Raw genomic sequence first — 15,061 nt, 5'->3', positions numbered from 1 at the left:
TTGAGCACACAAATCTAATCCCAATAACCAACAATAACTAAAGATGCTGGTATTGCGACGCGACTCATGCAATGCACTGCCCGTATGCCACAAGATGCTTCACGCATCTGCCTCTCCTTGCACCATGGTCCGCCGCATTGTAAATGCGATGCATCCGTGGTGGCGCAAGGGGGGATTACGCGATGCATCTGCTCTGGCGCATTCCTGCTGGTTTGCAGAGATGCGCCAGAAGTTGTAAACCTGCCCCACAGTGTCAATGCAGTCTACTCTTCCGAATGCTAGCACGTCATCATAACATGATCCTGTACACTTTGAAGTCTCCAAAATAAAAGATTTCAAGACATTGTACAGCTCTAATTGGTCAAGAAACAAAATATGTAAGTTATAAGGTAACAATTTTACTTCTGCATATTCCAAGAAATCTTATGATTCTCTTTTGTACAACACGTCCAAAGGCTTGATCCAACACAGCTGTGATTTAATGCCTGCTGGCTCTTGTAATATTGGCCGATGGGTTCTTTATAATGCATATGAGGGTTACGGTGTTATCAAGACTGGATTTTTCATGCATTTGTACACTGGAATTGCTACTCTGATGCCATATTCTAAATGAGACACTACTCTAAAAGGATGCTTAAACATACTTTTTCTGTGTTTTCAGCTGAAATTATTTCACGAACAGGAGAACATGATCGCAAGAATCCTGTTGGACTTTACATTTCAAAAGATAAGGTATGTTAATCTGATTGGTTTCTTCATCTTTTTGTGTGCTAACACCACTTGACTGTGGTGACTGTGGTGAGATGCACTTTATTCTATTTTACTGCTTTCGATTTTCTGTATAATGTTACATATTGAAACCTACCTGCATAAGTGTGCTTAGTGATAGGCAGTAAACTAACAAGGTGCAGAAACAAGGGTAGGCATTGAATTAAGTGTTATTGCTAATGACAAGAAAAACTTTGTTGGTTTATAAACAAAATTGTGAAGTGTTAGAAGTTAGAGGTACCCAATGAGGATGCTGTGATACCGTTGGGTAGCAGGAGTCTGGACTGGTCTTAGTTGCTAGACTACTGGGATGAGGAATGGGAGAACCAAGTTATGGGGTTAACCCTTTTGCTGCTAGGTCTCTCCCCCAACTCCTTCCCCGTGCTAGGCCCTTTTTTTTTAGCTATTTGGAATAGTTAGAGCTCAGGCCTAGATTACATTCTTCCACTTAAGATATCTACGCCAAAGTTGCATTCTTTTTTCCAACATCCTAGTGGTTCTAAAGATACCCAGGGTTTGTGGATTCCTCTGGTTGGGACCGAGAAATAGTCAAAATATAGTTATGTGGGGTAAAAACAGGAAAAAAGTATATTTTTGTCTCTAAAAAGGGCTTCAACAAAAGATTTCCTGTGCTAAAGTCACCATAATATCAGCCCTCATGAACATGCAGAGCTGAATTTAAAAAAACGATTGTTTTACCACAGTTTTGACATTTTTTACTACTTTTTGTTCTTTCAACCGACTTCCGTTTTGTTGTGGAAGCCACTGTGAAACCCATGGGTGATCCGGGCGAGCTATGGGTTTCTGAAAATAAGACAGAATTCAAAATTTAGCAAGGTGTAATTTGTGTAGATTATTCAAGGTTTTTGTAAGGAAAGTAACTGTTGAAATAAAAACATATTGAAAATTCGAAGGCAAACATGACCAATTGGTGACAATGTTTTCCTTTGTAACTTCTAGTCATAATGGCTAATTTACCAAAGCAACATACCATTAAACCTACTAGACCTTTCTGGTTGTGTGTATATATAGGTTTTGTGGGTTTTACAAAAACTTGAGTTACACTGAATCAGTAACTGTGCTGCAACCTGCAATGGTTTTTAATTGTGTACAGGGTATAGAGCAATTCATATGCAAATTATAAAGTAAACAATAAGTATCAAGGAAATCTATGTATTTCTTAAATGGGCACACGATATGACATTTAGAAGCAGTGATTATTTGCATATTTCTGAATTTGTGGGTACTAGTACTGGCATATGAATTAAAGGGCATTTCTCAGTCAATCAATCCTCTGCTTTATTTCACAATATTTCAATGCATAAAAAGTGCAAAATACAAGTTAAAAGCCTTACATCCAATAAAAACATCTAAAACCATACATCATATAAAATCTTTTCCGTAGCTTCACAATTTCTTGATTGCCAACTCATTGCTATCCATTTAAACATCTGTAAAGATAAGTGTCTCCGTATGGCCACTGCAGTTAGGTAGGAGGCGAGGCTATAACACACATTGGGATCTGGCAACTGTTGGATAAATTGCAGTGCAGGAGTACATTGGGCAAGATTATATTTCCATAACTAAAAAAGCTTTATTTTGGGGTCCATAAAAGGTGCATAAGAATATAATATGTAGCCTTGTTTGAGCTGCTCTCCCATTGCACGAGCACAATGGTAAATTGTTCACCAAGTGCGCTTTGGCCAAGAATATAGGTCGGCCGAAATCTAATCAATATGTATCTAAGTTGAAGGTTCTGTACAAATTAAATGTATGAGTATAATATATCTTTAAGAAAGGCAAGCAATTATTATAGTTTTTTAGGTCGAGCAAGACAGCGCAGCTGTCTCTTCGAGACCTGCAGTAATCAGTCTGTGTGCGTCAAGTCCATCCCCTTTTTTGCAATTGCTTTTCATTTGTCTATGTCATTGTCATTTCAAAATCCTTGCTTGCTAGTGGTCAGTCTTGCCTCTTTGTCCCTCCTTTCGCTCTTCAGTTCCTCCCTCAGAGCAGGGACTTAGCACTGTCTCATTCCGCTATGGCTCTTTATCTGTTCTCTGGGGGACTCTTTATTCCTTGGTTTCCTGCTCTGTTACTGTTTGTCTGTGTTTAGCTTCAGTGCCCTAGCTGTTTACATTTAAATATAGCATTCTTCCTCCCACTGCCTCTTAACACCATAGTTGTGTTACTGCTTCTTCCCTTGCCCTGCCTCCCCTGGGTTGCTTGTTAATAATTGTGGATATTATCTATCAGCACTGTGCCTCTTTCAGGAGCAGGTTTCATTTTCAATTTTGTTTTTTCCTTGCTTCTCTGTCCCACTTTCTCTGCTCTCCCCTCCCCCCCCTCCCAATCAGTCAGCAGGCTTCAGACTGACCTGCCTCAGAGCAGAGCAGTGGAGCCAGATGGACACTACACAGAGCTGGTGCACTGTTCTATGTAAGTTCTTTGTCTTGTATTTATCTTCTGGCAGGCAGGCTCTTTCTATCAGCGTGGTTGCCCTTTCACGAGCACAGCACTGGTTTTGCTTTCCTTCTCGTGTCTCTTCCCTTGCTTCTCCATCCCCTATCTCTGCTGTCCCTCCCTTCCAATCAGTCATGGGGCTCTCTCAGTCTCCATATGAGTAATTTTCAAAGCAAATAGTTTAGAGCGTCTAAAGTGTTGTTTGTTATTTTTTCTATTTGCTTTTCCTACCCCTGTTTCCAGTTGAATTCTGACTTTTCCTCTTGTCCTCTATGATCAATCTCTATATAGCACATAATGCCAACAGAAGCGAAAATTCTAGCCACATCAATTTACATAGGCACTTCTTATTTTTTTTTACAACAAACCAATCTTGTAGACATATGCCTGTTTCTATTCCTTTGGTTGTAACTACAGTGTAATCTACAAGTGTGTAAATGCTACAGTTTTAAAACTATAAGCCTGCCCTTTGCCGAAGAAAAACCATGAACGGGGATTGGTGCTGTGTTTTTTCCCCCGGGCCAGGAAGGAACCTTTGATTAATTGTTGTGAGCTGCGACTTGTTAATTGCTGTTAGTATTTCTGATTTTCAAATACAAAGAATGTTTACCAAAAAAAAAATAAACTATCACGCAAACTAATATGAGGCAATCGCTTCTGAAGTGCAATCTTGCCTCCCCAGAACACTTCTCAGGTTTAATGTTTTGGAATATTGGAAATGTCAAAATGTAAAAAAATAACATTATATAATATATTTTTCAATTACTTTTGCTTTGAAGTCTGTTAATATACAAAATGAAGACAATATTCTGAGATATTTGCCAGTTGCGATACGACACTCAACCATGCAACTTTTCGACTTTAAGGGAGCACATAGAGAACTGTTTCTAATAAACGTGTTCCGTTCCAGGCTGATGGTGTGAAGGCCAAACAAAGCATACAGCCTGTAAACCGTGCCTCCCAAGCCCCCACTCATCCATCCCCCCACCCCGTAGTTACAGACTTCTTGAACCATTAAGCAGTTAAGTTCTATGCTTCAAAATTACAGATACACCTTGATGAATTTTGTAAATAAAAAAGCAAATGAACTTGCAGAACAGGTCAAAAGCTAACAGCTGTGGGGTATATTCTCAAGAACGTGTGATAACCATCACAAATTTAGCTTAAGACAACTTTGCATATCGCAGTCCATCACTAGAAACCAACACCGTTTTAATGTCCAATTCCCAAGCCAACGGCACCATGCGATGGCAGCATGACAACATGCCAAATGACCGCGTAAAAACAATCGAGACACACAAAAAATACGAAACACGAACACCCAAAAAGTTGCAATGCCACAAAGCGCGATACCAAAATCAGCGAAAACCAGCGATAGGCCTGCAATTCCCATGGGTCATGTGGGAAAATGCACTATAAAAGCAAAAAAATAAAAAACACCAAAACCCATTAAAAATGCATAGCACCATGGATGCAACTGGACTTAGTGAAGAGGAGAAGCTGAACCCCACTAGCCCCACGGAGGACCAGCCAGGAACCCCGTGTTCGGAGAAGGGCAAGGAGAAGAGAAAGACAGGGTTCAGTCTGCAGGAAGACCGGATCATCGTCAAGGAGGTGACATAACACTACCAACAATCGTTCATCACCTCCACTGCGGCACTGGCAACCCAAACAGAAATATGGCAGTCCATTATCACCAACGTCAATACAATCGGAGTGTCGAGTGGGTCAATAGAGGAGGTCAAGAGGCGCTGGCATGAAGTGCACAGACTAACCAAGGAGAAGCTTGCGGCCAACAGGAAGGCAGCAAGGGCGACTGAAGGTGCTGGAGCAAATGGTGGCCACAGTCATTAGTGTTGAGATGGTGGCAGAAGTTGGGGGCCTGGACACAGCTCGAAATGACCTAACCCAACAGCAACAGGGTGAGTAACCACCAGGGACTGGGAGACGGGGGAGATGGGCACAATGGCACAACTGCACAAGTATGTGTAGCACACTGCACACCCACAATGACTGTGAAACATTTGCCATGATACCCTTGGCACTCTGCAGCACACATAGGACCTATGACACTAGTTCCCAAACTGGATGGTTTATCTGAAGTTCATTCTAATTTTATAAACCCAAGGGAAGTTGCAAAAAACAATGCCTCCTGGCACACATTCTCGCCAATCTCTCTACAAACTATCTACAACACTCTCCGAGCAATCAACCCTTCCAATCATTTCTCAGATCCCTTGCCACCTGCCCCTTTCAAGATTTTAAAAACCTCTATACTACCATTATCGTCTAAAATTGTAAACGACTCCGTGACTCAAGGTGTCATTCCGGACTGTCTTAAAATAGGACAGGTCACTCCTATACTAAAGAAGGCAGACGCGTCTTCATCTGATCCTAACAACTACTGTCCTATAACCATTATCCCCACCTTGGCTAAATTATTGGAGAAATGTGTTCAAATACAATTATGTAATCACATTGAGAACTTCAACCTCTTAGACAGTCACCAATCGGGCTTCCGAAGTGGACACAGCACAGAATTTGCACTCACGCATATTATAGATGATATACTAATCATGCTTGATCGAAATGAATCATGCCTTTTGATACTCTCGATCAGTCTTCCGCCTTCGATACAGTCAAGCACGACAAGCTCCTAGCCCTATTGGAAAGAAGGATGGTCCTCTCAGGCATTGTGCTACAGTGGTTCTCCTCCTTCCTGAATAACAGATCTCAAATATTCAAGATGAAGAACTCACTCTCGCAACCGTCCATGGTCACTCTTGGTGTGCCCCAGGGATCTGCCCTCTCACCTATTATCTTCAATTTGTTAATGGAGCCCCTGGCGAATGCTCTGAAGTCTGCAAACATTCTATATCACCTATATGCGGATGACACCCAGCTATACCTTAAAATATCCTCGCCAGATGACTTAATTGCTCTTAATACTATGCTTCTAAACACGCAAAGCTGGCTCACCAACAACCATCTGCTGTTGAACACCAAAAAAAAAGAATTCATTCTCATCTCACCACCAAACTACACTCCAAAGATAGACCTCTAGTTAAAAAATACCTAACCTCCTTTGACTGTGTCCCCCTCATCATAGACACGGCGAAATCCCTAGGTGTCACCATTGACAAACATTTGAATATGCAGTCACACATCTCTACGGCCACCAAGGGAGCTAATCACAAAATGAGTATATTAAGGAAACTGAAACCCTTCCTCCCTCAGGCTGACTTAAAAGTTGCTGTACAAGCTCTTGTACTACCTAGATTAGACTACAGAAGCACCACCCTCTCTGGTCTCCCTAAATGCAGGCTTGCACCGTTGAGAGCAGCTCTGAATGCTGTTGCCAGACTGGTATCAGGAACCAAAAGAAACAGCCACATCTCACCAACCTTGAAAACACTGAACTGGTTGCCGTATGAAGCAAGAATACACCTTAAAGTGGCGTGCATGACGCACAAAGCAATTCACAATAATACACCCAGCTACTTGTCGCTAAAGTTGGAAAAATCAGAAGGCTGCAGACAACTACGAAGTGCGAGCACTCTACTTCTGAAACCCCAATCCTTCCGGAAGAAGAGAACAGGCTGTAGAGCTTTCTCAGGGATTGCTCCAAAGATTTGGAACTCTCTACCAGCCCTAGTGCGTGGAATTACCTCCCTTACTGTATTCAAAAAGGAAGTAAAAAGTCTACTAATTAAGAAATTAATGTCCTAAATTTAAGTATGGGTTGTATTTGATTGTATGTCTTTTCATCACATCCTTTGTTGCCCCACAATTGTCTGCTGATTAATGTTTTTGTTGGATGTAGAGCTGTTTTATCTTTTTCACTTTTATATATCTACCTTTAATCGATCTAGGAATTTGATTGGCTGACAGCACAATGTCTAATGTACATTGTTCTGCAGATGATATTGCTGGTCCTTTACCTTTCCTATGTATATACTTTTCATTTTTATCTCTATTATGACAAACTGATATTCTGTTTGTGTTGACTACCTCTTTCACTGTAATTCTCCTATTGTAAAGTGCTCTGATACCCTCGTGGGTCACGTTCGCGCTATATAAGACTTTATAAATAAAAAATAAATAAAATAAATAGGAACACCTACAGGCCCCCGTCTACCATGTGCACCAATGGGCCCCCTCCAAATCACCAAGGACACAACACAGCCATGCACATGTGACGGATGCAGAAAAGCAGTGGCTGTGTGAGCCACACTGACAATGCAAGTGACACTGCATGACCGATAGCATGACAGCAGCCAATATACATGACATGGTGGACGATTCGACATGGCGGTGGCCCAGTGCGGATTACATCCGCAAAGGAGGAGGTCACACTCTGACATATCCACTGCACCCACAACCCATGTTGTCCAAAACACGCAGCAGACTAACAATGAAAAAGGCCTAGAAATCTGTCCAAGAGCACACATGACCCAAGTCGCAAACATGTCAGTCCCCAAAAAGCACAAAATTCAAAGGCACACACTCTCAAAGGGATAAGGGTACATGAAATCAGAGCTGCAGGGGCAACTCACCCCCAATGCAGCACACACACATAGCAATCACAGACCCTCAGCAATGACAGCAATGTGGTTTAAATTGCAACACCTACACCACAGGACAGAGGACACGACAGGTTCTGCTTGTGCATAGTAACTGGTCACTCACATCTGGCATTGACTGACAACGTGCGATGATAATGGACGGTTACTACCACACATCCGTCATGTGGTCGAAAATCCTACTGTCTGCCATCCAATAGCCATCTCTACCTAAACAGTCACAATGTGCTTGGCATGCAGTCTGTATGTAAACATCTGCTAAGCGTCAACATACAGGGGAAACTGTGTTAGCCTGCATCTCCCCTTAATATTGCAGAGGGACAATCAACTCTTACTGCAGAGCAGGCCACAAACACCATCATTGATGAAGAAGAGGACAACCTGCACATATGTCAAGACACTTTCCAATGGATAATGGACTGCCTCCGCAGCCCACCCCCAGGAGCAGGGCAGACCAGCTGCCTCGAGGTGAACCCACGACCTGCACAGACCACAGAGCAGGAAACACACACAACCACGGCTGTCTCCCAGGACCCCCACGAACAATACATGGAATTTGAAAGCTGTGTCTTGGGTTGGCAGGTGGAGTTGGCAGATCAGCTGTGGGTGGGTTTCGAGCTCATGGCAGCCAAACTCGAGACCATACGTGGGTGTCTGAGTTCCATCAGGGACCACGTACAGTCCCTTAAGGAAACCCCCTGTCCGCACTATGGTCACCCACAATTCTTGGCTGACCTCGCTGGGGCCATTACTCGGATACAAGAACTGTCCAGTCAGACAGGCTCCAGCGATGACAGCACTGAATTGGCACAGATGCAGAGGACAATGGAGACCATGACTACCACGGCTGAACACCAGCGAGATGTAGCTGGGAACTTCCATGCCCTGCAGTATATCATCTTGCCATTGCTGCCACCGAGCCAGTCCCAGATGACTGCAGCGGGAACTTCGACACACACATCTCCGACCCCCGATGTTTCAGTGGCACCCAGTCATGGAGCTCAATCACCTTCGCATTCTGATGGGTCAGTGGCACCCAGTAATGCAGCCCTTACACCGCCACACACACCAAACACACCGGACACAGAAGAAGTATCAGAGGAGTAAGATGCGGATGGTAATCACTGTGTGAGGAAGGAGGTAATAGCATCCATCGCCTCCAGTAGGTCTGTTTGGTTCAGCCCTATGCATCATGCCCTAGGACAAAACCTCCCCCTGTCCACTGGAATACTATGCGACACCCACCCGGACCCCGACATGGACTGCCACATCTTCACTGCTTGACAATTACACAGAAATCCTGCTGTGGACAACACTCACCCTCTTCCCAATCACTTTTCAATCCTCCAAAAACTCTTGTTGGCCCACCACTGGGCTTCCATGTTATGTGGGCTTGGATAACCATGTTAATCTCCAGCTCTGTCATTCACCAGAATGGGAATAAAACATTCTAAATCACACATATGTGTCATGACTATGTTCATTCATGTCTGAAAGTATGGCTGGATGTAGGGACAATGATTGCACAAGAAGGTACACCCTGGTGAATGACACCAATGCACATGTGTATCCCTGAGACACATGGCCAATTGGATGACGGTGAAGGTGAGTACTAGCTGTGTCCCCTTGCACATTAACAGCAATCTCACAACCCCCCATGGTAGGCACATGTCCATGTATTAAATATGGCTTTGTGTAGGAATGACCGAATGGGTAGCAGTCCAGGAGTGGTGTCCTACATCACATGTGACAACACAACTTTACCTTGCATACCTACTCACACACATCTGTGTGGACACATTCTGTTATGATTGATGACATTGCTCCACATGGTCAGAGGTTGAACACCATACTCACATTGCTGAAGTCACGTAAGTGCACAGGTCTGCCAGCAGCTATCCAAATACAATGTCTGGCTCACAGAGGTGGAGCTGTCAAAAGGGACCCACCCCCATTGTATATGCGTCAGTCAGACCCTCCCTGTGTAGGGACGTTGCTCATTGTGGCACACGAGTGGTCTATCTACTCAACACTCATCACAGTCAGACACCAGTGGAGTAGCGTAGACTTGATTGGCATGAGCGTGTCAGTACGGACAAGGCAACGGCCACAATAGGCAGGGACATGCTTAAGACAATTGCACGCAGCATGGGTACCTTCTTTCGAGGTGCAGAAAATGGGGAGGCACAAATGGAAACCAATCATCATGGATGGCAATGGTCTCAGCCCACCTTGCCTTTCTGGTCGAGTCATGTGTTGTTTGGCGTCTGCTCATTGCCCCGTGTGAGGGAGCATGACTTACAGCCCGTGGGGTCTGCATAGTGCTCTGCCACCGAATTGCACTGACTGTATGCTCTACTGACAGTGATCAGGGGAAGGGGTCCGACAAGTTCACATGTCGTGCCACAGTGCCATGTGTGTACTCTACCCCCAGTAGTGTGTCCGAATTGTTGACGTTGTCAGACGATGCTGTGCTGCTCCGACCATAAAACTGCATCACCTTGCACAGGTGTGTGTACACACGCGTAGTTCCGCACACATGCATTGAGAGTCCCGATGAAGACAGACATGTCCTCTGTTGTGGTGGGATATGTGAGCATTCCCCACAATGCTACAAGGTTTTGGTGCCTGTGCTGTGGGTGACAATCCGATTTGGCTGCAGGAACGTAGTTATGCATCCATGAATGCCAGCGCAGCCTCATGTGCAATGTGTTCCAATAGTACATTGTTGTCGGCTTCAAGGAACACCAGGGTGAGCCAATCCATTAACTGGCCTGGGCTGTTTCCCCAATCTGCAACACAGCCAATAGGGGAGTGCCTCAATGTGGTCACTGCACTTGAGGGTTTGTGCACGCTCCCATGTGCAACTGCCAGCACATACTCCAAAGATCAGTGCATCCCATGCACGGCTATACCGGTGATACTCCTGTTCGTGGGCCAACAGGGGGCGCACTGTCAGGTCATAATCCAATTCAGCTACCGTTGCGTTGGATAGGCAGACCTCCAGGGCTGGACGCAAGTGACATAGGCAAGACAGAAACTCAGACAGAAACTGATTCGCAACACTGCCATTGTCAGGGATCCCAATGGATGCAGCATTCGTGCACGCTACAGTACCACATGACATGGGTTGTGCATGTGCCCGGGAATGCCTGCAATTGCGTTTGTTGGGCTCATGGCATCGGCACTCCTCAGACTGGCAGTAGTTCGGTGGACAGTATGCCACAGCTCTGGGCAATGAGTCGTATATGTGTACGAGGTTTGGATGTATGGGTTGTTTTGACTTGTGTGTCAAGGGTATCCCTTGCAGATGTAGGTTGTGCAGGGACAAGTGGTTGTGGGGTGTGGGCACGTTAGAGTTTCATTGGCGCAGTTCGTTGGGTGGGATTCATCGGAGGCTGGTATGGCCGGCATTCAGGACCAAGGTTGGGGGTTCGTTTGGCCTTCAGCCTTCAGCCTTGTGTATTGAGACAAAGGGGCTTTCATTCCTGATATCAGTCTGACTACTGCTTTTGTTTCTTGAATGTGATGTGGACTTCGCACTTAATTTGATGTCAGGCCTGTGATTTGGGGTGCACAGATTTCGAGGCACACAAAGCTGTTGGCATGTTTGCATGAGCCAAGTTCCAGATTGGCCTTGCACTCCTTGTTTAGTCTCCCTCTCTCTTTCTATCTCCCTGTCCTTTGATGAGTGCCTGACACACCTTCCTAACTTGGATTTTGTCTTGCAGGCTGTGAGTCACAGATTTTGAACGGATGCCCCACCATGACTCTTCATAAAAGTTGTTTGGTCACAATATTGAATGTGACATTTTGTTGGGTCTTTCAATGGTGATTGTATGACTTATGATTTCAGTGCTCACATAAATGTTGATTGGTGGGTGCTTATGTTCATGTTTTTGTGCCATTGATGTGCAGTGTTTTGGTCTGGGGGTGGTGGGGGGTGCCCGGGGTCGGGGGTGGTCCTGGAGGTGGTGGGTGTTGTGGCCCTCTTGGGTGAACGACACGCATGTTCAATGGCTCCATGGCATCTGTTGTTCTTTAGGTGTGGCTCTGTGCTGGACTCGCTTTCGTGATGCAGGCTCTGGTCCAACTGTGCACCAGGTCGGAGCAGGTGTTAGTTTCCTGGTGCTAACGCACCTTATCGCATGTTTTGTGATCTTATCACCAATCTTGTCGTTGAGAATGTTGTGGAGTGGTGTTGTCGCGACTTTCTGCTCGGGAACACCTACTCTGCATCTCATTAGCGATAGTTGCCGGGGTCATCTGTGGCAATGTTTTTTGAGGATGCTATCGCTGGAAAACTGGTGATATCGGCTGTTAGCACCAGCTTGGGAATGGGAAGGTAGATTTATTGTGACTTTGGCTGCAATATAGTGCTATTGACTCAGTGATAGCTCCTTGAGAATATATGCCCCTGTGTATTTTAAAAAATGCGCACTTGCACTGTGAAGGGAGATTCGTGGTACCCCTCCTGACAACCACACTTTAATGCACAGGCTTTCTCGCGTTTGTTACTTTTGCAGGGACCTACAACATGTAACCTTTGAACTCCCAAGGTGCACCTCTGTTGACTGACAGTGACACTGACTCCTCTAGGGAACCTGCCCCAGTACACTGTGTACGAAGGTGATCTGCCTTGCCGTGTTCCAGGTGGGGGCAGCTTTCCCTGCAAAGGAGTTAAGGGCAGCAGAGGAAACACAAATAAACATACTCATATTAACGCATTTATTATTTATTATTGTTGCACCATTTATGGTGGTACTTAGCTGGCTGTTGGTCAGCATAATAGGCCTTTTTGTATATCTGTTATACTAGGCAGCAGAGCCCTGTAGAGTAAACAAATGGCTTCTCCATCTGGGATAGCAGAGCCGTCTTTCAAACTTTGTTGCATTGTAGTGGTCTTTACACCGAGCTTCCTATAAGCCTTCTGATGGATTAAGCACTTTTTTGATTGTTGACTAAACAGGTCTGCAGCTGTATAATTTATATAGAGATTCATAGCGGAGATGAGGACACGTACAAATGTCACAGTCCTAATGTTGTAGGCATCAGAGATTGCTCTTAATTACAGAAAGGCTGCAAGTGATCAGTGTACAGCACAGCTATTCCTTAGATGTGCAGCTGTTGGAAGTGTGCAATCCCGTATGATACACTGGTTACCCTTAGAAACCCCTGACAGGTGTGATATGTAATCTGACAATATTTTTAAGAAGCACGTATGTAAATAGCTCAGCATTTACCAATGTCTTTCTTCTTGGTGCTTTAATGAGCAGAACACAGGTCTGCTCTTGTGAGATCATCCATGGGAGATGGTTGTTTCCCTGCCTTTTGCTCGAGCGAGAGTAGATGTTGGCCGTTTACAAGATTCAACAAACTTCAAAGTGATGGAAAAATGCTTGAATTAATCCTGGCCACTGGCAATCACATGGATTTGCATTCCTGTTGATCATTTTTCACCCAGTATGCTACTTCAGAGAGCAGCCTTATGCAAATCAGTGGCTGCTCTTATAAGAACAGTCCAGAGCAAGCTGCCAGGCCTGGTTCAGGCGAGGATATAAACAGCCTGAAAATTGTTACAATCTTGCTATAGACCTCGTCCATCTAGCACGAGTGATGTGGCAGTGTGAGCATGGGAGCGATGTCTAGACAGAACCGCTGCCCTTTGATCACCTTAACTGAATCTCAGCTTCTGGCGATCTGTCGGGATGCATCCCATCCCATCGTTTTTCACCCTCTGTGTCACTAAACCGAGGCCCGCCATTTGCAAATCAGTCTTGTTCCTGATCTTATAAGAATAGCCCAGCCGTCACTGCTATGATAGTCCCCTGCAGACCACACACTGAGCACTGAATGCACACAATCGATACAAAGGACACAATATTAGCGTTTGCCGAGCCAGATGAAGTGGTGCAGATTTTGGATTAATAAAATAGCATCCAAGCTCCATAAAATAGGAATTAGACAAAACCAAACCATGGCACTTTGTACTCTGGTTTCAGCTCCTATGAATCGTGCAGCCATGGCCACTGAAACTAATTCAATAATGGATGACCACATTATGGGTTTTCTTGATTATATTTTGTGTCAGGGATGGGCAGATAATTTTAAACTACCTAGATATGAATGTCAGACAACATGGAGTGTACTTTGAAGTTACACTGGATTTAAGGTGCTGAGATAATGGGGCTCCCAATGCTATGGGAAATGTATATTGTTGTTTTTTTTTTTTTAAGTACACCTCAGCAGATCAGTCATGATGCTGTCTTGCATGCGCTCGTACAAACAGTATTTTTTATTAATTCTGGCCTTGCCACTTTTCAGTGTAAAATACCTATACAAAGTATATGCATATTGCTGCTGGCAGGGAAAATATGTGTATTTTATTTTGCCCATTTTGCTTGTTTTTATTTTGTCTTCAGTTTTGGATTCATGTGTATTTGCATTTTAGGATTTTTACAAGTATATCTTTCCAGCACTAACCACAGTTGTGCAAACATTACATCTTCATTATGTGGGAGTTGCACTTGGACTCACATTGGTGATCCAGCGCTACACTTTATCAGGGATTGATACTCATTGATATTTCATACAAATGGCCCAAACACATTCACCCAACTCATAAATCCCTGTTGCACTGGGGGTCAAGTTTTAATGAAAGGCAAAAAATTGTTCCTTCACAGGTTCATGTCTTACATTTCTAAATACACAACTAGACCTGTATATCAACTCTCTTTCCTCTTGGTAGATGGACCAATTAGTTGAGTAGTTGATGATAATAATAGTCCCATCTAACTAACTAGCTAAATAAACACAGGCTGTCAGAATAAAATGTATCTCAGAATAAAATGTAAATAATTAAGGCTCATCACATACAGTTTACAAATGCAAACAAAGAATCTCACAAGAGGGAGAGAAAACAATCAGCAAATGCAATCAGTGTCATACTCATCATCAATTAACAATATGCATATGAGGGAGTGGATAGAGAAAGAGACATAAGTTTCATCAAAATAATGCGAAACTATATACATGACGGAGTGGATAGATGAAGAGACATAAGTTTAAGAGACAAAAATACATTTGAAAATATTTATGCAATGCAAAGTATGGGTCAGAAAGATAATACAAACCCAAGGATCAGTGAAATACCACCCCCCTGGCCAAGGAGGCAGTGCGGATCCCCTGAAATAGAATCAAGGAACAAAGATTTCAGGGTCAGGAATGGGACAGGAACAGCTATTCCTCTC

At 44.0% G+C, this 15,061-nt stretch overlaps 1 protein-coding gene across 1 annotated transcript in view; it reads left to right on the top strand.

The window, feature by feature from the left end:
- The window catches only part of HEPACAM (hepatic and glial cell adhesion molecule), a 1,458,998-nt gene that overhangs the window by 1,050,677 nt on the left and 393,260 nt on the right, over window positions 1–15,061 (top strand). The window contains exon 6 of the mRNA XM_086958859.1: window positions 662–732. Coding sequence (XP_086814985.1) covers window positions 662–732 — 71 coding nt within the window. The remainder of the gene's footprint in view (window positions 1–661; window positions 733–15,061) is intronic.

Source organism: Lissotriton vulgaris, chromosome 2_1 (genome assembly GCF_964263255.1).
Source record: "Lissotriton vulgaris chromosome 2_1, aLisVul1.2, whole genome shotgun sequence".
Taxonomy (NCBI): Eukaryota; Metazoa; Chordata; class Amphibia; order Caudata; family Salamandridae; genus Lissotriton; species Lissotriton vulgaris.
This window is presented reverse-complemented; position numbering and strand designations above follow the sequence as displayed.